Raw genomic sequence first — 27,363 nt, forward strand, 5'->3', positions numbered from 1 at the left:
TCGTGTAGTGGGAACATCCCCTTTAATCTGGAGAGTTGGGAGAGGACAGCCGTGGTTTGCACGGGTAACCTCGTAACGACCAGAGGTGTGTTTTCTGGCTAGACTAAGCACTTAGTGGCAGTAGTGATGAATCCTTTCAGACTGAAGTAGGTGCTTCTGGACCAGCAAGAACCATAAATCAATAAAATATCAAAATGCACCGATTTCTTTGCTTCCAGTGTCACGAAATGGAATCTATTGGTCCAGATATTTAAGAAGTGGTGAGCAGGGAAGACCTGTTGATACAAGGATGATGTTATTAATTTTACTTCACTCATTGCACTGGACAAATCTTGAAGATTTATGCCTTTAATCGCTAGCCACATTTATGTTTGTGATGTGTTATTTAGAATACAAGTAGTTCTCCTAGAGTTTGTTTAGGATCTTGTTTCCGCACTTACTACTACATTGACAACTCATTCATTGAAGTAATCTATTGAAAGAAATTAGTAAATATTTGATTATTATATTTCTTTAAAATAATTGTCTTGACTTTATCTAGTTTGTATGAGTGCTAATAATATCTGTTCTCCTGAATTGTGCATAACATTGGTGTAAAACCTGTATTGGCAAAATCAGAAGCTTCTGTCTGCTGGCTGGGAGTGTGTTCTTTTTTTTTTTTTTTTTTTGACTGGGGAATTATTCGGTGCAGTCTTTATCAAGGAGCTTGTAACAGTAGAAGGAGACTTTTCATTGCAGATACGGTATACAACACATCATGTTTTCCATGAGCATGTGACAAAAAGAGTTAGCCAGGAAAAAACATAAAAACTGTATCAATAATAGCTGACAGTGCGTGAGAGGAAAACACAAGAGTTCAAGTAACTCTTACCCACAACTGGATTGGAAGTGGGACCGTGCCTCTTGGGGGGGACCAAGGGGTGGGGGACCACACAGAAATAAACACATGTTCTCTCTCTCTCCATCTGTAAATAACATTTTCACTCACATAATGCTGAGAACCTCGGTAAGCCAACTGTTATAACTGGGATGCTGCTTTTAAGTATTACCATCAACATGTGTGTTAAAAATTAAAGGGTTTTTTTCAGTGCTGATGTTTTGTTTAAATTATTATCCATTGTGTAAAAAGGAATCTAAGTTATTGACACCCTTATGCACAAAAATGCCTTTTCCTTCAATGGAATGCTTAATTAGACCAAAAAATAAAAATCTTCTGTTTATTAAAGACTAACTTTGCACTAAACCTTATAACACTGGTGCTTACTGCGTAGCCCACTTCCTGACTTTCTTGTAAAAATTTTTAAAACTACTTAATTTGTGAATGTTTTGCAATCCACTCTTTCTGGTGACCATACCTCATCTCTAAAAGTTTACAAGCCATCTGAAAGCATACGTACTGTGTCATCTTCAGCTTTGGATAGTCTATTTAGAAACCTGTTTAACTGCTTCTTGTAGTCTCCATTCTGTGTTGGCACTAAGAAGAATTCACAATAAACCAGATGCCCCGGGAGATCTCATAAATGTGTATGGATCTGTGTTTAACAGCTGGATTAAGTAACTGAACATTTAAATACAGTATCTAGGCAAACTTTCCTTCTAATTTGTACCGATCGTGACATGTATGTGGAAGTATTTTAATATTAAGCAAGAAAGTTAACAACGGTCTTGATTTTTTATACAGAAATTGTAAGTGATGTGTCCAATCCTACTATGAAATGATGGCTCTCAGGAGCATTATGTTTCTCCTAATTGCAAGTGTATGGCTGATTTTTAGAACATGCAGTGGTAGGTTGTTGGTTTTTTTGTTCCTTGCTAATGTAAGATCACTGGGGTTAAGTGCACAACTCTTGCATTGTAATATTTAATGACTTATCTTGACTACGGCTTCCAAGGATGTGATATCATTTTGGACCTGCACTATTTTATGAACTGCTCTGAACAGATGACATCACTACAACATGTAACTGTTTTGTAGAAAACAACTACTAAAAAACTTACGTTCTCTTACCACAGGTATTTTGCATGGAGCTGGACTTTCTCAGCTTCCCAAGCAGCGCTCTCATCCAAATGATCAACACGTTGAGCAGGCTCCAAATAGCCACGTCAAATATGTCTGGTAAAATTATTTAGACACTTGCTCATTTTTACATCCACATTGTTTATTAATAGGTTCTGGCCTGTGGTCAAGTTAACAGGCTGCTTCCCTAGGAAAGGCTGAGTTATGGCAGTTTGTTTAGGAACATTAAACACAAAGGTAGTGCATAGAAACCCAATCTGCAAATGATGGGCTGCTGATCTGCTTCCAGCTTTGGAACTACAGAGCTGATCTGTATTTAATGGCATTCAGTGAGCTCTTATTTATCATTGCACTGAGCCCAAGAAAAATACTGCACATCTCCAGAAACAGCTGTTCGTGAAGATAGCTTTATTTTCTGTGCTGAATTTGTAAGCCGCTTCTCAGGGTAATTTTTCTATTAGGATGGGAAATAGGCTGACCTAGCATGGTTATTAGCCAATTTTGCACTGAATGATTAAGGAGTTTTGATAAATAACATTTTCGCATTTATCCTCTAAATCTTAAGTCTTACATCTTTCAGTATTGGAGATTTGGAATATATTCCATGGCTTATTTTATATTTGTAGGCAATAGCTACAGGCTTAAGTAAGAACATTAGTGATCAAAAAAAGTCCTCAAGGATCCAATGCCTAACAACACTGACTACTTTTTTTAAACTTTTTTTTTTTTTCCTTTGGTAACACAGGAAAATGCTGCAGTCTCTCGGGAGGCCCGAAGTCCATATGGCCCTAGATGTCATGATTGTGAGTGGATCAGGCCAGCAGCACGAAGGCTGCTTGCTGCTCACCTCAGAAGTGCTCTTTGTGGTCAGTATCAGTGAAGACACGCAGCAGCAGGCATTCCCTGTGACTGAAATTGATTGTCTGGAAGATGATCAGCAAAAAGACCTGCTGAAGGTGCAGCTAAAACAACAGAGAGTGCCTTGTGATGTGGAGGTAAAGACTGAGTAAGATTTTTATTCAAAAATGAAGTTACAGTGGGGGGGGGGAGGGTGAAGCTTTTAGCAATGGACACACACTCACCTTTGGGTTGGGAGGCCAGAGATTTAAGTGCCAAACTTAATTTTTTAATTTATCTGCTGATTTCACACACCTCATTGTTGACTGGGTTGTCCTTTGGATGAAAGGGACATGTCTCCTCTCTTCTGTCCTCTTATTGATCATGAAAATGAGTACCTGTGACAGCAATTTTCTGAGGGAAAAAGCAGAAGTGTAAGTTCTTGGTAATCACCACCTCGTTTCAGAAGAGCATCTCAGGACTAGCTTCACGGGTGTGAGGTGTTTATTATTTGCAAGTTAGAGCTGCTGCCTATGCCTACAGAGCCACAGTGAGAACAGTTCCTTTTATTATTCTGTGAATTCTGTTTTAACAGTTCAGTAATGCTGATGCTTCCTCCTTTTCAGCATGTTTCTTATCTCCCCAGTTTCAATGCAGAGCTCTTTCTTGGCTGCCAGCTGTATTTAGTTCCTTAAATCTTCCTCCTTTTGCAAATGCTGACTTTAAAATGGAGCAGTTCTTTTGCTGAGGTTGGAAGTACCATGTGTTTGCCAGTAAAAGCATAAATCTTTCATCTTCTTATTGAAAGATTTCTAGGCCATTTGAATACTGAGATTTTGAATGAATTATCTTTTTTTTTTTTTTTAATGGTAGAAGAATGGTATATTTTTATACTTTTGGGAAACAATGTTTATTGTATTAAATTCTCAAGTGGAGTCATATGAGAGTTCAATTCAAAAACAAACATGTGTGTGTCAGGTAGTTCATAGACTGCTATACCAGAAATTTCTGGTTCAGATATGCAAAAAGAGCACGTGTAAAACAACAGGAAGTAGGAGGTGTGCCAAAAAGTATGAGAGGCTTCAGCACCTTCAGTAAAATCCTAACTTTGCTGAAGTCACCAAAGAATTTTGCTGCTGATTCCAGCAGAACAAGGAGTTCATCTGAGTCATGACAGCATGTGGAATTTCTGTGAAAGCTCCTTTTTTAAGTGCTGAATTCTCCACTTACATTTATTGTCTTTCCAGTAACCTCAGTCTCACAGAGTCTGGCATTTGCCCGACTGTTGACTGAAGTTGCCTTCCTGTACCACAAAACTGCATGAGGCATTACTTAAATTTGGTGCAAGTGGGCAAAGCTCAGTTTTTCTGTCCCTGAACACTGTGTGGTTGCTGGAGGCAGCCATTGTGCTGAAACCTCTTCAGTCCAGAGCTACCGTCCTGGAGGAAAAAAGGAAGATAATTTGTTCTCCCTGAGACTACTGATGCACTCAACCTACCCTAACCCTAACTTAGCACCAGCCCTGATTATTTTTTTGTTGTTGGGCTGCAGCACCTGTGGTGTCTCTTGTCTTTATATCTGGTTATCCGAGGGGTGAGGAGTAGGCTGCTACTCTGTGGGAGCACTACTTGCCCAAAGGTTGTTGCAAGAGGGTGGTGCCTGCTGGGAGGAGGAAAGATATAGGACAGGGAGCTTAATTCTAGTCCCCATAGCTGCTGCAGCTGGAAATATATGAGTCTGCTGGGCCAAGTGGAGCCTGTACATGCACAACCCTACATGGCTTGGGTACAGTAGTCCCACATACATATTCTACTACACACAGTAAGTGAGCTGCCTTGGAGATGCTGGATGAAATACATATGTTTCTTTGTGTAGTTCTGGATAAAAATATGGGACCCTTATTCCAGTGGCATAGCAATGCCAGGAGCTGTAAGCCTCGAGCCAGCCAGCTGCAGTACACAACGTCTTCTGCTGACACAGGCCCTTGAGAATGCAGGGGAAATGTATGGCATGATAAAAGCGGTGACTGTGCCCCCAGGGGTGGAGCAATGTCAGTGATGGCGGGACATCAAAAGCTGAGTGATGCTGTACAAAACCGACTTGGCATAAGTATGCCTTCAGAATGCAGAATTCACAGTGGAATTTCTGTGAATATTTAAAGAAATGTGCTATAAAGAGGAGCAGTTAAAAATAAGACAGGCAAGAATAAGATTTTTTTTTCTTATGCTAAGGCAGCTACGCAAAAACAGATTCCTAAAGCTTCATAAAGTTTTGCTAATTACCTAGAGTTATGTAATATCATTTTGTAATTAATGTTCCCTTATTTTTTGCCTTAGTGGATTGGGACCTCTCATACTTGGAAGTTTTCTTTCTGCAGCTGTGCTTTTCACTTCTGTGGTGCTTGGGGCTGTTCTGCCATGGTCTCCCTTTCAGCTCCCCAACAGGAGCATTTATAAAAAAAAACTCTTTGATTTTGATAAGGAAAGGCATCCTTAGGAGTAGCAAGCTATGAATTGCAGGTAAGCAGCCTCAGAGCTGCAGAACCTACACCTAAAGAGACATGACTCCTAAATATTAATGGTGGGCTCTCTTGTTGCACTGAAGATGTCCGGCTACATGAAGTGCTGACACTTCTGTACATGATGACATCGGTGAAGGTGACCAAAATTTTTTGCTTAAAAAAATGCCCAGTCATGTCATCCAGAAAACAGAGGTAATGTTGCCAAATGTAAATTATATCTAATTTGCTGATTAATCAAAGACCCTAGAAATAATACAACAAATTTAAACAATTAATTTCAACATTATAAAAAATGCACTTTTGTGTCTTATTGTCCACCCAAAATAGTTGCCAAAAGTTTTGTTTCAGCTCTACCCAAAACAGTTTCTCCCCTTGCCTCTCAGCTTCTTGGAACTATTAGGAAAGAAAACATGAGTTATTCTACAGCTGTAATCACCAGAGATGTTATAGAACATATTTTGACTCCTTCAGCAATAGGTTTGCCTGATGGCTTGTTTGCCTCCACAATATATAACTTAATCCATCTGGCTAGGAATAGCCTGGATGGATTCTTGAAAACTCTGGCACTGACAATGTTGTTATTGAAAGGGAAGCATTAATTGTACTTGGATTATCTTCCAAAGTAATTGAGACGCTGCTTGGTTCCAGACAGACATCAAACTCTAAACGGCCTCTTCTTCCAGCTGCTTTTGGTGTAGCTTATAATATGGAGAGAGCAAAAAACTGACGGGCCCTGGAATTCCAAACATTCCTGAATTTCTTTGTGATGATCTGCAACAGGGTTTTCATGATAGGTGCTACAGGTATCATACCCAGAGCTGAAAACCACTCTGAATTTTTAAATTAGTAGTAGAAATAAAAAAAGAAAGAACCTTCTTACTTACCGAGTGTGCTCTATATAGACTGTTAGTGCTACACACGATCTGGACTGCACAACAAATATGCTGTAGCCACTGTCGATTTAGAATTGCTGAAGGATTATTCTTTACGAGTGATAATTTTAGAAAAAAAATTGAGTTCTTAAGCCCCAAAATGTGACCTTCTAACATTAAAGGCCATACAATCTCTAATATTTATCTAACAGGTGCATTAAGCAACCATTAACCAAGTTGTGACTGATTGAATGGTTTGGCTATAAATATTACAGTTTTTTAAAATAGTTGGTTAATGACAATACTACATCCCATTTAGGAAAAAAAATGTAGAATAACAGCAACTCCAAGTTTCTGTTGTTGTCTTGACAATGTAAGCTAAACTGAAACTGGCTGGAGAAGTCGACAGTTACAGATGAAGTCATCTGGAAGCAAGTAGGGTCCCAGTTACTTTGGAAGACCGTCCAAGCACAGTTAATATTTCCTCCTGAATAATTGTGCTATATCTATGGGATATAGCCTGGAGCTGAATGAATCATAGAATCACAGAATGGTTTGGGTTGGAAGGGACCCTAAAGCCTATCCAGTTCCAGCCCCCTGCCATGGGCAGGGACACCTCCCCCCAGCCCAGGCTGCCCAAAGCCCCATCCAGCCTGGCCTTGAGCACCTCCAGGGATGGGGCATCCACAGCTTCTCTGGGCAGCCTGTGCCAGGGCCTCACCACCCTCTGAGTAAAGAATTTCTTCCTTGTGTCTAATCTAACTCTCCCCTCTTTTAGTTTAAAGCCATTCCCCCTTGCCCTATCCCTACACCCCCTGACACAGAGTCCCTCCCCAGCTGTCCTGCAGCCCCCTTTAGGCACTGGCAGGCTGCTGTAAGCTCTGCCCGGGGCCTTCTCTTCTTCAGGCCGAACAGCCCCAGCTCCCTCAGCCTGTCTGCATGGGGAGAGCTTCTATGAAGAATGGGTTCACAGAAGTAGGGGAGTGGGATGCCAGCACCATTTCCATCTCCTATTATAACTTTGATCTTTTGGTCAGAGTGGAGTCAGAAGTGTAATCTAGTTTACATAGGTGCTACTTTAGCGTATTTCTCTCCTTTCAACTGCTACAACAGATTGACTAATGAGGTATTACCTTTTCTGTGACTGCAGACTGAAGCCATCATTCAGACACCATTCTCCCTCGTTAGCTCTGTATCTGCTGCAGCAGTCTGCCTCGTAATTTTTTTCCCCTCCCTTTAAGAATATGGATGAAACCAAGCTTTCCTCTGTCCATTTTATCATTTCCACTGCTTCTAAGCATAGGCTCCATCTTTGAGCTTCGGAGTTTGTTCATGAGCCTACTTCCTTCAGCATTTTTGTGGTGATGATTGAAAACAGGAGCGTTCCCACTTCTTGAGCAGCAAATTCCTCTCCAAAGCCATAGTGTTTTTTTTTAAAAAAAAAAAAAAAAAAAAAAAGGGGGGACTGTTTTGATTTGAATGTGACATCTGTCACTATCTATGAATCATATTAATTGTTTCTTCAAATAAGCAATGGTTTGTATAAAATGAGCCTCGCAGTCCGGAGATGTGACAGGATATTGATCGTGGCTGTTAAATTGAATCCAATGGTGCTGCTTGAAAATATCATCACATCTACTGAGGCATGTGTAAAACCCCCTGAAAGACGGTCAGAAGACAGCTGTCTTTGAATCCTCAGTGTGACATGCAACAAAGAAAGACATTTTAAACCATGCAAAAATGAAATTGGTCAGCAATTCTCCCACTATAAATAAGGAAGCGTCAGACCCTATCCCTAGGATAGTGTCTGCCTTTCTGTCCTTTTCACATTTTGGAAATAAGTTATGTTCTGAATGACTTTGATATTGATACCCCTCTAGTATCAGTGGTGATATTTCTGAATATCTTTTTTTGGAAGTTGTTTTGAAGTCAGCTAGCTTGGTATTTTCTCTCATGCTTGCCCTTCCCAAGTTAGTCATAGTCATCTTCAGTTCCTTCTTCAAAATAAAATAAAAAGGGGCACAGCAGACTGATTTTCCAGGGCCAAGTTTGCCCATGGCTTTTCATCTTTATTGGGTTGAAACCATAGGGTAGATGCCACCTTTCTGTTGGCAGTATTGGTTTTTAGCTGGAAGTGGGTTAATTGTATCCTTGTTACTAGGGCCTTGAACCTCAGCGTATTTCATCCTACAAAAAGGGATTTCTTCAGAAGAGTCCCTACAGCCCCTGGTGGAAAAGGCAGTTTGCATGTATACCTTAATTTCTTCTCCATTAATAACACGCCCAAACCACCTGTAGCAAAAACGTTTTGTTTTTTTTTAAAAAAAAAAAATATATATATATACATGGATGCTTCTTTGGTCAGCGGTCAGCAGAGGCAAATGGATATATCCAGTCACAGATAGCCCAGTCACCTGGAAGGTAGCTTCTAGTCCTTATTCTGAATCAAGTAACTGAAAGACTTACTTAGCTTCCCAGAAATGGCTGTGGGTTGTCATAAATTGTACTTTGCAAGAGAAAGGTTTGCTAATTATAAATGCTGTCTGACTGATAAACACTGCTGGGAGCTATTGATGTTTTTCTAAGAGGACTTTAGATGCTTTTCCTGTTTACAAAGAGCTGATGTGTTGTAAAGATCAGCTCTTGAGCAAGGTGTGTGGAGTTCATCCCTGAAATTCTTTGCAGAAACTGCTTAGACCTGTCTATGGTGGAGTTAAAATCATTTAGGTTGGAGAAGACCTCTAAGATCACCTGGTCCAGCCTTTAACCTGGCACTGCCAAGTCCACTATTAAACCATGTCACTAAGCTTTACAAATTTTTTGAAGACTTCCGGGGATGGTGACCCAACTGCTGCCCTGGGCAGCCTGTTCCAATACTTCACAACCCTTTCAGTGAAGAAATTTTTCCTAATATCCAACCTAAACCTCCCCGGTGCAGCGTGAGGCCATTTCCTCTTGTCTTATCACTTGGTGCTTGGGAGAAAAGACCGATCCTCACCTTGCTATAGGCTCCTTTAAGGTAATTGTTGGAGTTAGAGCATCTCAGGATAGAACTGTACAAAACAGCAAAGGAAAGGAGTATTCCTCCAGTCACTAAACTACAGGAGAGCTCTGCTGGTTAAAACATCCATGAAACTACTGTAAGCAAGATCCCAGGGAGGAAGGTTTTTAACTCTACAAAGTGATCTGCAAGTTACTGTCTTCACTGTTGAGTTCAGTTACTGTCAATTATCATTTTACTGTCATTACTGTCAAGTAATCATTTTATGTTGCCTTATTTCAGGCAGATGGAGCTAGAGAGAGACTGTCAGAACAACAGTACAACCGCCTCGTGGAGTACGTCACCAAGACATCTTACCACCTCGCCCCCACTGCCGCTGCAATGCCAGCACCGCAAGCCGTGGCCGCTGAACACCTTCCAACTGTAATGAAAACGTATCAGTATGTAGTTGACCCAAATTTTGCCCAAGTATTCATTAGCAAATTCACCATGGTGAAAAATAAAGCCCTGAGGAAAGGATTTTTTTAATAAATATTTGTGGTGAATGTAGTAATATCTTACCATTTTGAGCATAATGCGTTCTCTGCAGTAACCTACGTCGAGTAGAGATGCATGTAATTTTTGAAGTAGGAGATTATAATGAAGTTAAGCTTTTCTAACCTTGACAACATTCCTGCTCCCTGGCCAAGATACTAGTGCTGGAAGGAAAGTGTTCTAGCAAATAAATGAAGTGAAAGGGAAAAGCCTCAGACTACGGGTCAATCAAAATCCTTTTTCTTTCAATTACCAAAAATCAGGGAATAAGGAAGAATTGAGTGCACAGAGTCATTTTTGCCACACACACCAAATATATATCAATACATACTATATCATACTTTAGGGTCTGCCAGTTTCTGTTATAAACCAGGTTTATAACTCAGCTGTAAAAACTTGCTCAAGGCTGAGCCTTCCCCCACACATGCACTCCCCCCAACATGTACATCCTGAGGCAAAACATTTTCCCCCACTAAATCTGAAAAACCCAGTGTGGCTGTTTTAAGTTACTAGTGACAGCTGGGTTTTAGCACCACTTTAACCTTAAAATAGCTTCCTTTATTTGACTGAAGTTTTGCAGGACATTAGTCCTTAATGTAAACTAGTGCCTTTGTCTGGTTTGGAGAACAAAACATGAACTACAACATGAATTTATTTTTAAAACTGTCTGTATACAGAAACTTTATTTCATCCACCATCAAATTTTCAGGACTTTCAATGTATATATGACATTGTGCATTGTCTGGTCATTAGCTGGAAGCCAGTGACATGCAATTCAAAAACTTAAGAACCAGAGCTTCGCCTCCTTAAAATCTACCAAGAATCTAAAGCTCATTGTACCGTAGATGTGCAGGTGCTAAATATAGCCTTGTTGGGTCTCTCTCCCTACATGTAGTAAATGTTCACTACATGTAGTAAATGTTCAATTAAGCCCTAATTCATTTTATGCCTATCATCTTAGAAGTGATTTAAAACAGGGGTATTTAGAAATACGACCTTTCAGATATGTTTCTGCTAAGCAAAATGAGATCTTTTTTTTCGGGTTGATCCAAAAGTAAAGACCCACGGGGTCCGATTACATTAATAGTTATGATGCCATCACAGTACACTTAAGAATACTATGTTAAACACATCAAGACAAATGAGCTTTCTAAGTGTCTTATTTTCAGATGTTTTACAGTTTGTAGTAGACAAGAAATCATTCTCTCCAGGCACAGTGAGGTTACTTTATAAACCAAATCTGTCTAGAGCAGCTTTCTTAAAAAAAAAAAAAAAAAATCCTGCTTGGTTCTGAACTGTGCTTGTAACTTCTCTCCCCTGTTATACGTATATGGACATTCATTTTGTCTGGGGATTCCTGAACACGGCCAGAATTAGAGACAAGAACTGGAATCAAGTCTGATCATCATTTTGAGCAAACACATCTGCTTTAGTTAGTTAATACCTTCTATGCATACCTGATACGACCAAAAGCACAGTACATAAGAATGTAGTATTTGTAACGTTTTTCTCGTGAGTTCTGCTTTGTTAAAAGATATTTCTAAAAGCCGTGTCTCTTGTGTACTGAAATACAGTAGCCTGGGATCCGAGTTGTTCTTTCTGAATGTGAAATACGCCTATTAATTATCAACATTTCATAGTGATTTAATAATTGAGTCATTGTTTAAATAACACTATTTTAAGAAAAAGTGTACATATACATACAATTCATTCCCGGTATTTTATGGAAATGGTTTAATAATTCTAATTTTGCATATTGATGCATAAATTGTAATATAGAGTTTGTTTAAAGATAATAAAGCTATTGCTATAAGAGTTGTTTTTGTGAGCTGTTTGGTCATTCGGTTACGAGTGAATGAGCCGTCATCGTGTAGAACGGTGACAACAAAGACACGCAAGCTTCATGTAGACCGACCCCACCGGATTCCTGCTGGTGACTGGATTTTGTCCTGTACCAGAAAATGCAATAGATCATGACAATATGCTGGAAGTAAAAACCTGATGATTAGCTTGCCAAAACATGTGCTGAAAAGTTTTACGGTTTTGTGAGTAACTGAATCAAAACAGCGCTATAGTCACCATGTGAATTAGCCTAATCTGTTCATTATGGAGGTAGGATGCAAACCAGCCAAGGGGATGCAAACACACCTGTAAAAGATGAGGGAAGGCAGTGGTTTAATTCCTAAAAGTTTGTAGATGGCAGCCATTGTTTAAGCTATATTTGTGTTTTTCCTGAATTATATTCCCTTGGAATAAACACTTGCTTGAATTACACTCTTCTTCAATGAATTAAGCTAGCATCTTTACTGCATTAGGCAGGTTCTTTCTCCCCCTTCTGACCACATGTATGGAAACATGTGTGGAGATGGCATATAAATCAGCCTCTCCTACATATGAGCTGTGTGAACTATGAAAACAAAGTTGTCCAAAGAGCAGCTGCCTGTACTTAGCTGCTAAAGCACTCCAATGTGTACCCTCTGAGCATACCTACTTTCATAGTGCTCTTTAGACCTGGAGAGCTCACAACTTCAAATCTATCTTTTTAGTTTGCTTCCAGAACAATCAATCATTCCTCAAACACTCAAGAATAAAGCCAGCCAGCCAAAAATTTGGAGGCACACTCAGGCTTATGGAAGCCAAGCCCTTCCCCAAAGTAGTTTAGATCAAACAATCCCTTTTATATATTATTTCATATATGTATAAATATAGCAAAAACCTTTACAGATAGTTGGAGATGGTCTCAGGGCAGACAGGCATGTTATTCAGCTCTGCAGCTCCTACAAACAGCATGCCAGCTGCTGTAACAAGAAGCTGATTAGGGTCTTGCTCACACAGGCCTTCCCTGTGCCACACCAGGGCTCACTCCCAATTGTTTGTAAGATGCAACAACAGAGGAGAACCGATAGGATTAGCTGGGAAGACTACATGGGCTAGAGCTGAGAGGGAGGCAGTCCCTCCAGCCTGCACACCTGGCAGCAGCACAGTTCCTTGCCTCCAAAGCTGTCAGCATGACTGAAGACCCCTGGCTATTTAAACCTGCAGACATGGCTGAGAAAATGTTAGTCAGTATTTAATGGCACACACTGTTTATACTGTACATTTGGAAGATAAATTGGTATCATTTGCTATTGTTAAGCTTAGGTTTACATTTATAGGACCGGGGGTATTTTGATTACTCGATGGTTTCCCCTGCACCACTAATGTCACATTCTTTCTTTGCTCAAAGGCAGCCTCACACTTACAGAAACTTTACAGAAAATGCCGTGTTGCTCCCTATTAATGTGCTGGATCAAATACATTACTTACGTGCTTTCATTAGTCCAAATGCTGCTCACAGTTACCTATTAAGTTAAGTAGTTAATGATCCATTTAGAACAGTAAGAGTTACTCCAAACAGGATTTGAACTGAAGACCTTCAAACACAACACAGATGGCTTAATTTGTCATGCTTCTTCATACAAAGCCTCCCCTTCTTTCTCATGATCAGCTTTGACTCCTCTCAGTGCCCCCATTCAGCAACCAGGAGTTCCAGCCCTATGTAGCACTGGTGTATTTTCAGCCTCAGCTACAGGCAGCACACAAAGCACGCTCCGTGTGGCCGGTAACGAGGCAGAAGGTGGAGCACCAGGTCTTGGACTACAGAACATATCCAAAATTAAGTGTGCTCAGCTGACTGCTTCCAGATATGAAGAGCTGTGTGTGTCTAGAAGCAGCATGGAGACATTTTCATTACCCTCATGTCCTAAAGTAAGTATTTCCTCTTCTGCTATGTCTCCTTTTATCGCCTTTCCCTTTGTACACCACATACATGTGAATCTACTTGCAGTTTGGAGTCATTTTCCAATTACAGTTACATACCTTGTATAGGAGCGGGCAGCGGCGTAGATTCGAAGTCTTGATGTAACACTTTGCTGCTGTAAGGAAGGCAACGCAACGATGGCACCAGAAAAAGATACGAAGGTTGGCTGGTGCATTTCCAGAATTCCTCCAGTTTCTTTCATCTCGAGGTCCATCTGCTTCTGAAGCCAGAGGTAAGCGAGACCCTTCCAGAAATGCTGCCTCTCCCTTCCTGTAACAACTGTCCTCTTGGACATTCCCAGCAGCAGCAAAGACAACCCAGCCATAATTGCTTAAGAATATACTTTGTTATCAAATGTGGAACCTGGCCAAAACAAAGATGCAAATAATTCTTGGGGGAAAGAAAACCAGACTTGGTTGTCTAAAGCGGTTTATGAAGACTTTCCACCGCTCTTTCCAGCCTTTAAGCATTTGGACATTAATGAAGACAATTAAGCCCCACTGATGTACATTTTTTATTTACTGAGATACATTAGAGTGTGTCATGCACTGAAGTGCATTACACTTGATAATTCAGTGAACAAGTAAGGTTCGGTCATCAAGCCTCCTCAGACAGGACGGGATCTGCAAGATAAAAAGAAATTAAGTTATGTTGGACAAACTTCATACCCTCAGCAAAGACATTAGTATGTATGAATGCAAAGCAAGAGGGAGAAATGTTTATGTGGTGGTTTAGTCTAGAGGAATTCCCCCTGTTATTTCCTGACAGTTTAAGATTCACACACCCTTCATGTGGCAAACAGAAGTGAAACATGGAACAAATCAAGAGCTGGAACGATCCTGCACAGCACGTCAGATTCACTATACATGCAGCACTGATAACTGAATCAATCTTGCTAAGGGCCTGAAAGAGAAAGGAATGCAACTTTCAGATAGGAGCCAGAGAGGAAACAAGTGGTGTAGGCAACCTACCAAGGAAGGAAGAAAACCAAATTCAAATTGCTTCTCCACATTATATTGAACGCAATCCAAGACCAGCTGTGCTCCATGACAAGAGTCATGCAAGTGGTTAGCACCATGACTCACCCCTTTATTGTATTACTGAGCACACTCCAGAGGTAAGACACTCCCCAGATTTATGCTTGGGCTTCTTTTCCATCACCAGTACCCCCAAAGTCCACACCAGGTTGCTGAAACTCTGCAAATTCACATGTAGATACCGAGTTCTCTACGTGCCCAGAAGGAACAAACTCCAGACAGACTCCCAAACTAACACCTTAACTAATGAATTCTCCTCCCTGCCTAGCATTTCCTTCGTTTCGGGGGCAAGTGCTGATTCCAGAGTGAGTATTAAATGAAGCTAAACCACCGTATTTGCTGCCACATACAAAATAGATTCCAATAAAATGGGAGCAGATGTAGAATATGCATGACCACCGTACCCTTTAGGTAACTATACCAAAAAAAGCATCAGATTCAACCTCCATCCAACTTCCATAGCTAAGATTTAAATTACTGAGGAAAACGAAAATGTCTTCCATCTGTTTTGTGTACTTGTCTTTTTCACAGCCTTTTTAGAGCATTTGAAACAGTGGCATTGTTTTCCCTTTTCTCCTACTATTCTATAGAAAAATATAAGTTCTTACATAAATAGGATAAGGAATAAAAAGCCTCAGCAGCTCAAACAAAATGACATATCAAGATTTAGCCTTCACATTTTCTTTTGAGCCGGTGTAATTAAGGAATGGAAGAAATGTTTAGGAAACGTTTAATTTTAACAGGTGCACACAATGTGCAACTTGATTTTTTTAAGTTCCAAATGGGAACATAAGCTTACAGAGCGGAGCTCTATTTGCACTGAAAAATCCCGTTCGTGATTCCAATTAAATATTTAACATGGATCATTGTTGACAGTGTTTGTTTCAAATGATTTTACCACCAGATGGCCTTTCAGAACACGCTGATGAAGGCCACCTGACTAAAGAATGCAATTCCAGTGTCTAAGAAAGTTAAAAAGTCGCTACGTACCACCAAGGGCCAAACGAGAGGCTGAATTACTGAGAATAAAACCAGGTAAATTTTATCATTTCATTATTTACCTTGGGGGGAAATCATCACTCAAGAAGAGACACTTTTTCCTCAAGGAGAAAAAGGGACTGCCACTTTATTTTCTTTTTTTTCTTTTTTAATCTTTTAGAGTAGCCGGAGCTCTGCTTCTTTCATCCAATTGCATTATGCGGTAACCAGATAGTTGTAGATTGTCACACAACAGAATTTCGTATTAATAGCGTTAAGTACAAATGTTTTATTTTATTCAATCTTGCTGCTTTAAGCAAACAGGCTGAGAAAACCCAGCTGGCCAGGATAATTAGAGCCACAGATTATCACATAATGATCACAATATGAAAACATTCCAAAAGAATGAAAAAGCTATCATTCTAGATTAGTTTGAAGTCATTTTAAGAGAAGCAGAGAACTCAATGTAAGAAATCTTGATCTAGAAGGGGGGAGGAATTCTTTGTTGAGTTGTCACATCTCGAGCCTGTGCAGTTTACCGAGTGTGCTTATTAATAACTGTAACAAGGTTGAAATAAAGACTTTTTTTTTCCTGATGTTATGGTAAGAAGTAAAGAAGAACAAAGTTTGGCAGTGCTCTAACAAAAAAAAAGCACTAGGAGAATAGTATCGTGATCAAAGTTCTATTCAAGCTGAATTCAGAAAGGCAAAAATCTGAATTTAGTACACAAGAAGCTGCGTGCCATCATGTTTGTTTTTTTTAAAGCATATACTTATATATTGAAATACATACACGTATATATTAAATACTTATTTCCCTCATGGGCAGTTATCTTTCCCCTCACGAGCTTCCAAAGACACAAGGATGTGTGGAAGCTGTCTCTGTTTCTTACAGTGAGATCCATTTCTCAGTCGCTGTGCCACCACCAGCACAACACGTAAGCTGATTTTGATAGCCCAAAGCTACACAATTCAAGATGTCACCGCATCGATGTGTTGGTATCAGGCACGTCTCACACAAAAGCTCGGTCCCCTCTCTATGCAAAGACAGAATTGTTCTGAAGGCAGCTGCCTGCAGAGGTCTGCTACATCACACGACTTAAGCAAATTGCCCTAAAGGTTTTCAGGAGATTCCCTTTCTGCCCTTACTCCCCCTTCCCAATTCCTGTATTTCTTCATGTTTGTACTAACCACAGGTCTCTCGAGGAGTGCTATTTGTACCCCTTTTCTTTAGGAGAGCCTTTCTATTTGATAGAAAAGGAAGAAATCCAGGAAGAAGCATGTTATTTTCCACCAACCTTTCTAATGCAGAGGAGCTTATTACCTGGAAATGCTGTCTGCCATCATTTGGGCGGCGCAGACTCAAACACACCAGCTGCTCTCATGGCTTCAAAGTCCTTCATGGGATCATAGTTCTTATAGAACTCTGCATAAGCTTTTTTCCTGGGTTCAGCAACTCCAAACTGGAAAGTAATGCACAGAAAATTAGAGCTTGCAAACCTTTATAAGCAGTATTTATTTATTTGCTATTAACACTAATAAATTTAGCAGTGGATAGAAGTCAAAAAAGCCTTAGATCAATGACAGAACTTGGTAAAAAAACTGCTTTGCTCCTGTTCAAATCCACAGTTCAGGCTACCTGACTGCTGGTCTGGAAAATAACGTCTAAAGTGAAACCTTTAAAGGCCAGCTAAGAGACAGCCTATTGCATTTTTAAGCAGACTGCATTTTTAAAATCCAGATACATATTGTCTATATTGATACTCAAATGTCCCCTGCGCAGCCTGATGGTAGTTTTACATTTAATAAAAATTGCTACGCCAACCTTTGAATGTGTCTGTGGGCAGCTGCAGAACTGTAGCTGCAGTTAAAATGGCATCCCAAAATACTTGACCACATTTGTGCTATGCTGTAGGTCAACTGCAAAAGTCTGGTAAAATTTGACAAGGCTCCCAAAGCAATCCTCCAGCTCACTGGCATCAGAAGATGTGGTCCCGATACCTCGGGTACTCGCTCCTCTGAGCCACGAGGATACGCTCAAAAAGCCAAAAAAAACGTGAAGTAAAGGCTAAGGTGGGTTTGTCCAACACATAACATAGTAATTTACTTCTGAGATCGGAGTTGTTCTAACCACGGTCCGCTGCCCTACTGATGTATTAATGTGGGGCTGCCAAATGCAGTATAAAACCACAGGCCATTAAAAAAAGGCACTGCAGATCTCATCACAAGCCTGCCCACCTCTCTGCAGGTGCGTTAAGTGGATGCTGGGCTTTAACTGTGCAAGTTCATTGTTTCTGACAGACATTTAGTGACATTTACCACAAAATCGGCACTGTTAACCTGATGTTAACTTGATTTCTAGCTGCTTCTATCAATAGTTTTCTGAGTATTTAATGCTGCAAATGAATGAGTTCAGTGGGTGAAGCAATACCTGGTTCTTCCATTACATTAATGGAACACATGTTCTAATTGCCTGTGATAAAACATAACTTATAAGATCCAAGAAAGATTTAGTAAAGGCACTAAGAACAATTACCCCTCTTATCCTTGTCAGGAGGCTCTTAAAGGACCATGAAAAACAAACTGCAATCTGTGAGTGGGATTTTTTTGGAAATGTAAAGCTCCATTTCTACCTGCTACCTCCGAAATAAAGGGTAAAACAACCATACCAGCCCTCCCCATACTGAAAGCTTTTGTGTGATGGGCAGTGCTTTCATCCTGTTTATGATCAAGATCTCAGAAGCCAATCAAAATATAAGACAGCTCTCCAGAGCCTCCGACACCGTGACAGAGACATGGGCTATCGACAGTTACCGGGAGGAGCATCAGCTGTGTGAACAATCAAGTGCAGCCTAGGCCTCGGAGACTCAAGGTTAAGCTGTCACAAATTGCACGACCTTAATTAGTGTAAGGCATCAGTTTGTTCACGCTGTTTCTTCAAGATTGTGAGTATTTATTTATATTCTGAAAATACCCTTATAAAAATGCATTACTGAAGCTTTCTGATGAAGAGCTCACCCAAATTTCAAGAAAGCAGTATTAGGAATTTAAAAGCACTCTATTCATGACTGAATGAGCAGTGCTCTCACCTTGTACAGTGCCGCACATCCCAAAGACACAAAAAATGCCCCAAAGAGGTGAAACTTCATCCGCCTGGCCAGGAGGCGCCGCATTTGGGGCTTAGGCAACAGTGCAGACGACATGGTGGCTGTATTCCCTACAAGAACATAAAAAATATATTAGAAAGGAAGAGAACTGTGGGACAAGAAGTCCTACTTAAATAGTTTTAATTTTATTCTAGAAAGACCATAACCTTTTGTGTCGTATAAAAGTCACCTTGACGTAAGCAAGAGCCCCCCTGCATGTGCCTTTTTGGTTGTGTGCTGTAGGTGATCCTGCTCGGCAGGGTGGGCAGGCTGGGTGATCTCCTGAGGCCCTTTCCAACCCCGGCCATCCTGTGACGAGGATATTTAATCCCTTACAACCTCAACCGTTCTGTGATCAGAATATTTAATGGGCAACACTCAAGGGCAACCTGATTATGACAGGACCGTAGCTGCCTGTCCGTATTATTTATGCCCAGGTAATAAGGCAGGCGTTAAGGCAGTTAGCCCTAAACCCTTCCGGGCCTATCCCTGCAGGCCTGCTGCAAGCATCAGAAACCGATAAATAAACAAACAAAAAAACAAACTTCAAACCGTTAGACTTGGCGAAAAACACAAAAATAAAAGCACAACATAAAAACGCAAAATAAGAGCCCAGGGTGCCCGCCGCCCCTCTGAGGGGCGCCCGCCGCCCTCAGGGACGCGCAGAGGTCACGCGCTGCCGCCGCCGCGGCCGCTGGCCGCCGTTGGTGACGGTTGGCGACCGTTGGCGACCGTTGGGGAGGGGGCGGCTGAGGGGATAAAGGGGAGGGGGGGGGGAGGGGGGGGTGTCGCGAGCGCGGCCTCACCTCAGCGCGAGCCCCCCGCCGTCCTCGCGCCCGCCCTCTGCGGCGCCGCCACCGCGCATGCGCGAGGCGGGGCCGCGCGCGGCTACGGGCAGCGGCGCGGGTCAAGCCCCGCCGCGCGCGCGTTGGGCTGAGGCGTGTTGGGGGGGGGGGGGAGGAGGGAAGGAGAGAGATCCACAAAGCTCTGTGCAAATCGCTGTGAAAGTGGAAAACAAATAATATTTGTAGAGTTTCCCAAGGCCAAGCTTCACAATAAATCCCTTTATCCACAATAAATGGATCCCTTCCAGGCACCCTCTCTCTTTGTACCGTTCCTTGGAAATGGTGTGGTGCCGCGGGTTGCCGCCTCGTCACCACCTGCCTGCCTGTGGCATCGTTCGTTTTCAATCGCTTTATTCCTAGCAAAAGTCCGTGGGTTTTACACGAAATCCTGTAAATTCCTGCCGTGAAAGCCTCCCGTGCAGTGAAGCATTCATTCAAGCCTTACAAACCCCTGCCAAAACCTGGGGACCCTGACTTCAGATGGCCGAGGAGGCAGGCCCCTCAAGCTGAGGAGAAGGGCTCTTCGTTTGGCGAGATGAAACAGGGGAAGGCATCAGTAGAAAATGCAGAGAGAAATCACACAGCCCCGGCAGCAAGCTGGGGGAACAGTCTTTGCAACAGCATTTTTGAATAGATTTGATTTGAACAGCATTTCTCAAACCAAAGAGAAGTTTGCTACCGTAACTGGTACCAAACTGAATGGCTGTCCAACAGTTTTTTCTTGCATTAATTAATATAAAAAGGCAAATGTTAGTGACAGCCTGCAGAACAAATGACAAGATATAGGCACAACCTGATTTTGAGGGCCTAAGGAAACCCCAGAAGGGCAGTGCTGACTGCATTCAATGGGACCAGAACAGCAATGGCCACAAGGTTGTCTAGGAGGTCTGTAAAGCTCTGCTCAACACACCCTCATATTACACAATGTCAGAAACAGAGAATTTAACTGGAATAAAAGTGCAGCAGGCTTCATGGTACTATGATTATAAATAATGCGTGAGGAATTTTCCTATAAATGACAGTGTTTATGAGACAGAGTTTTGGTAGATGGACCTAGGTCTGTGTATAAGAGGATCTGACGGCTTTTTTTCAATAGCTCACTTCATGGCTGGCCAGGTCATTCAATTCTTTTCTATGTGACGTGTTTCCCCACATGCCTGAGGTACTGCTGGCCAGGCATCTTTGTGTTATAGCTGAGATGCTAATAGAAATGCTAATTTTTTTATTCTTTGACATCGTTACTGTGGAATATACAGCCAGCTCCTTGTTCTGTATAAAGGACAGTTTGGGACAGTGCAAATAAAGAATAAAAAGGGGTACAGGATACATCAGAGGAAGAGCCATGGAAGGCAGGCAGAGGTAACCAGCTTCGTTAAGTCAGTGCACAGAGTTGCTGGTTTCTGATTATAAGGCTGAATGTGTTTCCAGACCTGAGCAGACTCCACACATCCCAATGCATCAAAGGAAATGTCTTCTGCAAACACTGAGGCATACAACACACAGACAACAGCAGTTGCCTCCTTCCCAGTCCACACAGTCCGTGGGGCTTCCAACACCTGTTCCAGTTGGGTTTTGTACCCAAATATCAGGACTGTTTGATCAAAAGATGCCACAGTTTCCAAAATAGTCCACAGTCTTCTTTACTCTCCATATTACTGGAGCATCAGCAACAAGTGATGCTTCTTCATGGTGTCCTTGAAAGGGATCATTTTTTAAGGAAAGCAGGCATTAATGTGATATCATTTCTTGCTCATGCTGCATTGAACTTTTAAATAAAGTTTACCTCCGAGTTTAGCGAGAGAAGAATTAGGCAGTGAATCCTTGTCTTTTCCACAAAGAGTGCCAGCTGTGATACTTGGGATTGTACTTTCTGTGGTGTGGACTGGAGCCGACTCGGAACAGGGCTGTGACAGTCAAGTGATTTTGCATATGCCACAAAGAGTCTTTAGATACTCATAATCTGGATCAAATTAGAACCAAAACTCCACTGGAAAAAAAGATCACATGGGACATCAGCAATCCCCTGAGCCAGCTGCATTCCTAAATAGTTTATTATAATATCTACTTCTTTATCACAAAAGAAAAAATATTTTTTTTTTTTTTTAAAAAAAAGGAACAATGCTAGCTGGTAGCTATGTGCCACATATGAAAATGAATACATTTGTGCTCCTCCTCCCATTTCTGTGCCAGAAATTAACAAGTCAAATACTCCTCTGCTACAGCTGCATTGTCATCAGTCAATAGTGGTGTGGAACAAAGATACTGTGGCACAAGAAGTTATTTAACAAAATTGGAATGGCAGCTATACAAAAATTAAGGGTGAATCAATTATTCCTAAATGGAAAAAATCAAAATTAGTAGGGAAAATAGTATTTTCAGGCTTCCAAAAGGGCATTATAAACAAAGGAGAAAAAAAAGCAAAAGTTCAAATCAGAATAAATGGAGCAGACAAGGATTTCACAAGCCTTTGTTGATATTATGCATGCTTCTGAAGATAGAAAAAAAAATCTCAAGTAATTTCTTAAGCTTTGTTCAACTTGTAAGGAGACAGATTTTGGTAAATTTCTACATTTCAAATGGTGATATAATTACATGAAGGATTCTGTGCTTGGTACCATCAAGAGTTACATTGTTGAACAGAGACTCAGCTGTTTTCCAGTTCCCAACCAGCAGTCAAGGCATGGCTAATGTCTGCATTCAGGCACGAAAGCTAGAAGACACACCAGGTTCCACAGCTTGGACATTAATATTCATGTGATTTTTATTTACTGTTTTAATTGGCGTATGGTTCTGTATTAATTGTTATTACTCAGAAGTCCTCCGGGTTCAGAGGGCCTATCTGAAACAAGCACATTGCTTTTTTTTTGCTAAGATTAACTGGAGTTTTAAAACGAGTAGTACTCCGTGCACATGTTCTTACCTAAAAGTTTAGCTTAGACAAGTCCAACTTGCCAAAAACGTTCTACATTATAATCTGATTTCTTAGGAAAAAGAAAAATACAAAAACAAACAAACAAACAAACAAAAAAACCACGCCCAGAGAGACACCTTCTTCCAGTCCCTGTTCCTTGCTCAAATCCCTTTAAATGACGCCAGGATTCTGTTTTCCTTTGGGGTTTTAAACATTATGTAGTTTGTCTGCAATGGAAACAAAGTCATCAAAAACAATGTTTTCGTGCTGTTCCTCCACTGCTCGGTATTTGCTGAGAGATGCCTTACTCTGAGTAAGTTTTTTTTCATTCCTCATCCTTGTTTTTCCAGACAGGAGCCTGTGGAGTTAAGCCACCCATACAGACAAGTACTCCAATCTTAATTTCAATCAGTGAACGCATAAAGTCGTGACATGCAATCATTGCAGCCTCTACGGTCCCACCTCAGCAAGTGGCAGCCCATCAGAAAGAGGCCATGAGCATCCGGAGCCTGGGTTCAGCTCCAGAAAGCGTCCTGGGTAAGAGCAGCATGGGGACAGAGTTCCTCCTTTTGAAAATGAAAGCAAGGCCCACAGCACAGAAAGGCCAAGCTTAGGCTGTCACGCTCCTTCTCAAAGCACAGTTTGGCTGATGTGCTGGAACATGGGTTTGTTTCACAGGAGGCAAAATTCTCTAGCTCCAGACATCATCCACCATATGGAAACTTTATCATATTGAAGACAGTGTTTGCGTGGCCTGCCCAGAAATCCCGGTGAGTCCATACACGCAAGCACTTAGTACATTTGCCAGTACTTTCCTCCTTGATTACAAATGCTTTACAGTAAGTCTGAGCAGAAGATGCATGGATACATTTCAGAAGTCCAAAGCTTTTTAAACAAGCAGTGTTCTTCATACCTTACCAGGGCTTAGACCAGACCTTTTGCTGGCTTTTATTTTTCCTAGACCCAACCAGTGATCATCTGACTTCCAGGAAAGCAGAAAGTTGTCAGCTGCTGCTGGCCATCCAGCTATCATTTTGTTTTCTGACAGAAAACTACAGACCAACTTATCTGCAGGCATAAAGCAGTGCATGTGAGGTGGGAAAGCTTCCTTCAAATAGCAGAGCTGTGCTCTCCACGAGGTGCTACCATTGCCTTTCTGCCTTGGTTGCATTCAGCACGCTTACCCTAGGCAGCTTGTGGCTCTGTGTGCCAGGAGAGGACCAAGCTCCCACAGGGTGTAGTATGGAGAGCACAGAAACCTGCTCAGTTTAGGGACTGAGTCCTGAAATTTTGCTCATTCTGTCCAAAAAAAATGGTCAAGAGCATGCTTAAAGTGGCACTTTTGCAGTCATTTTCTATAGCAAGTGTTTAAGCGTTTTTCTCATAGGCTTACAAACCTCTCGTTTCAGTGTTTTAATTCATGTCGAGGTGATGACATGGTAAGTGTTACAGGATGTGGGCAGATTTTCCTTTCAGGGTCTGCAATGACAGTCTGGTTTTTTGGGGGAACATCTCTTGCAGGTTTGTTGTGTGCCTTGTGGTGTGCCTTACATCATCGCACGGGAGTCATGTCAACCAAATTCTGTCCATTTATGAAAAGAGAGCTTATGAATGCGATTAAAATCAAAAATAAAATAACAAGTACCCAGAGATGATGTATTAGTTGACCTATTTATGACCTGATGAACAAACTGGGAGCCTGCAAGCTTGTCCGTTGTTTCCACTTACGTCACCTGGTCTAATAAAAGATACCTCCTCTTCTTAAAAAATGACATTGCTTTTGTTTATTCTGGTGTTGGAAGAACCTATCAACTTAGGATTGCTATGTTGTGTAAAGGTTTCATAACTTTTAGTTGATATTGATTGGTACTGTATATAAAACAGATCTTTTTTATTTTTTATTTTTTATTTTTTATTTTTTATTTTTTTTACAGGCATAACTTTGACAGTTATTGAAGTGCTAGTAGTCAGGGAATCTTTGGCTAAAAAATCCCTGGTGGAGCTACATCCAGGTCAGGTTGTGGTCCCAGGTTTGAGAGGTAAGGCACAGTGGGAAGTGTGAGGCTTCCAGAAAGTGGTCGAATCATCTGTTGGTGTTTTTTTAACAAACTTGTTATTGGCATAAGCTTTTAAAAATATGTATACTGAAACCAGCCTGTTTCAACTTTACTGTTTTGTTTGAAATAATCTAATTAGGATATTGTAGGTCTCAGGTTTCTACTGCATTTAAATTTTTGAGCTTCATGATTAGCAAAACTGGCAATAGATAACAGCATAAACAACCTTAGTTAAATATATTATGATTAAATGAGTTCGGGATACATTTTCCTAAGACAAATTTGGCCATGTTCAATACGGCATTACATGTAAATGGGTGGAAAAATTGCAGCATTTTTCCAAGCAGGAGGCATAAGATTACTATAATCCATAGCCTCCACCACAGTATTAATTAGCATGGCTCACTAACCAGGGACGTAATATTTGTAAATGAAACTCTAGAAGGGCATCAGTAAAGAACAGGATGTTGAAGCCAAATGGAAAACATGAACCAATAAAAAGGCTGAACTAGCTAGAAGTGCAAGCTCAGCCTTTGAAGTTAGTTCAAGTACTGCATGCTTTAATTTTGGTGTAATCTTATGAAGGGGGTACAAACAAGAACTCAGAAACAGATTTTGTAACATTTGGCCCAATTGTAGATGAATCAGTTTGTTGATGGTTACCAACAATTGCACAGCCAGAGAAGCTGTGGTCTTTGTTAAATTAGATTGAATAATTGGCTTCAGTGGGAGTTTCGGGTGCAGAGCAAATGAAGTGTCACGGCCCTTGACTGTCGTAATATTCCTTAGCAGAGGCTAAGATTTTGCGTTCAGAACAACCTGAGTACGGATTCGGAGAAAATAAGTCCCTCAAGAGTTCATCTACTCGCTCCCCTGCCCCAGTATAGGTCTGAAAATACTTAGTTGTTCCTGGCAGATGTACATACCTTATCTGTTTTTAGAACCCCTCTGATGACAATAAGGATACCAAAACCTCTCTGGGCAGTTTATTCCAATGCTTAGCTAGTGTCTCAGCATACAATCTATGATTAGTACTACGTTGCCTTGGCAAGCCCAACTGAGTCTATGTATTTCTGTGTTTTGATTGTGTTTTGCCTTGTTTTTTAATATTCTTGGTTGTGGAGCTGCATGACAAGGCAGTGCTATTTCCCTGTTTAGTGTTGTGTTTGTTGTTTTTTTTCAGAGGGGAAAAAAAAAATCTGTTTCAGTCCTTTGGATAGCTTCCTGAAGACCTACTACTGCCAGGTGCTGAGCACCTCTGGAGACACAACTTAAGAGAATGAGCAGCCAGGAGTTAGGATGATCTTTGAACTGGAAGGTCTTAACTGAAAGATGAACACAATCATATACACTCGACATTTTTAGATCAAGTATTGGGTTCATTAGCTTGAAAATACTAAATCATTTATTGTAGTCTTTAGTGAGTGGCCCAACATGTGCTGCTAGTTACTTTCTCATTTAGGACAAAAAACAGAGGGAAAGTTAATTTTTTCTTGTATATGCTTTCTAGAGCAAAATGAACTCCCGAAAAGTGTACTTATTTGCTCTTCCCAGCAGCCACGCATACCTCTGGGAAGAGCCATATTCCTCAACAAAGAAAGCATACGGGCTTCGTCCCCTGAAATGCGAGTACAGAATGAATCATTTTAATGAAACAAAAGACATTCATTCTCAAAAAAAATTATACGGAAGCAACTCATTGGAAAATTGTATTAGGAACATGGTGATGTACATCGAGATTAAATCCTATGTCATTGTAACAGTCAAATAGTTTACTGAGCAAGTTGATTTTATGCATATATGCATATAGTGTATATTTATACATACAAACACACTCAAACCGATGAAGTATAGAATTTAGACACATATACACACCTATACATATACAAAACTGTAAAGATGTAAATTACTCTAGAGATACAGGTTTGATTCCCAAAATACCTTTTTCAGGAATGAGTGCTATTCAAACCAATCAGGGGTTGGGGCTTCCAAAACCAATACTGCTCAGTTGGGTCTCCAGCTGGGATGGAATTCATTTGCTTGCCTACAGGTGAAAACTACTAAGAATGCTAAAAGCTGGTTGATCGCCTTTACTGAGCCACAGCCACCGCAGACTATTTTAATGAATATTTCCAATGAAATCTCTGTATTTACTGGCTTTGACAGATGGGGAATATTGCATAAGCTATTGTGTGCCTGTGCATTCCTTGAGTGTGATGCTGTGTTTTTTTTCTTGTCGTGTCATTTGTTTCATTTAACTTTCTCATTAATGGCACAATTGCTTTGCTTTGTTTAAAAGTCCTTTTCTGAGAAGAGAGCAGTACTTTCTTCTTAAACTTATTGCCAACAAAAGATTTTCAAATGCACGTGGTACAGAGGAATCGTGTACGAGATTGTTTTAAGAGGAAAAAGAAGTCTCTCAAATTAAAAGCACAAATCCACTTACTACATTTGCTTTTGACATGAAATGAAAAGTTAACATGAGAAGTGCACATAGTTCATCGGCACACTCTGAACAAATACATAATTAACATGTGGAATAAGCAACGTTGTTGTCAACACTTTCACATATGTTACCATGAAACTTGAATATTTTTAATCAGTGGAGAAAATCCAAGTAAATGCTGCCTGCGCTTGAGATATAAATTAGTTTGGCTCAATGAATACTAAAAATGAGAGAATCTAATCTATACCTTGACTACCCGTAACGTATCGTGTCAGCTTAATGGGTCCTGCGTAATTCCAATCTGCTCTAACACTCTGAGAAATTATTACTTGGCAGAGAAGTATCCATTGTGGCCATTGTGT

General features: G+C 40.8%; 2 protein-coding genes across 11 annotated transcripts in view; one reads left to right on the forward strand and one right to left on the reverse strand.

Annotated features, from left to right (window-relative positions):
- Positions 1-11,597, forward strand: part of VPS13B (vacuolar protein sorting 13 homolog B) — a 459,486-nt gene extending 447,889 nt beyond the window's left edge. For all 9 annotated transcript variants that reach the window (XM_084510475.1, XM_084510471.1, XM_084510472.1 and 6 more), the window contains 3 exons: positions 2,014-2,116; positions 2,763-3,012; positions 9,531-11,597. In XM_084510475.1, the coding sequence (XP_084366601.1) occupies positions 2,014-2,116; positions 2,763-3,012; positions 9,531-9,776 (599 nt within the window). In that variant the 3' untranslated portion in view covers positions 9,777-11,597. The remainder of the gene's footprint in view (positions 1-2,013; positions 2,117-2,762; positions 3,013-9,530) is intronic.
- Positions 10,849-19,625, reverse strand: COX6C (cytochrome c oxidase subunit 6C). 2 transcript variants are annotated; one of them, XM_084510481.1, is made up of 4 exons: positions 19,549-19,625; positions 18,686-18,813; positions 16,921-17,059; positions 14,083-14,204 (listed from the first exon to the last, which is right to left on the reverse strand). In XM_084510481.1, exons 2-3 carry the CDS (start codon positions 18,797-18,799, stop codon positions 16,940-16,942), a joined length of 234 nt encoding a protein of 77 aa, XP_084366607.1. In that variant the 5' UTR covers positions 18,800-18,813; positions 19,549-19,625; the 3' UTR covers positions 14,083-14,204; positions 16,921-16,939. The 2 variants fall into 2 exon arrangements, with proteins under 2 accessions (XP_084366606.1, XP_084366607.1); XM_084510480.1 differs by lacking the exons at positions 18,686-18,813; positions 19,549-19,625 and adding an exon at positions 10,849-11,731 and having other exon boundaries at positions 13,641-14,204; positions 16,921-16,942.
- Between the last annotated feature and the right edge of the window lie 7,738 nt (positions 19,626-27,363).

Source organism: Aythya ferina, assembly GCF_964211825.1.
Source record: "Aythya ferina genome assembly, chromosome: 2".
Classification (NCBI taxonomy): domain Eukaryota; kingdom Metazoa; phylum Chordata; class Aves; order Anseriformes; family Anatidae; genus Aythya; species Aythya ferina.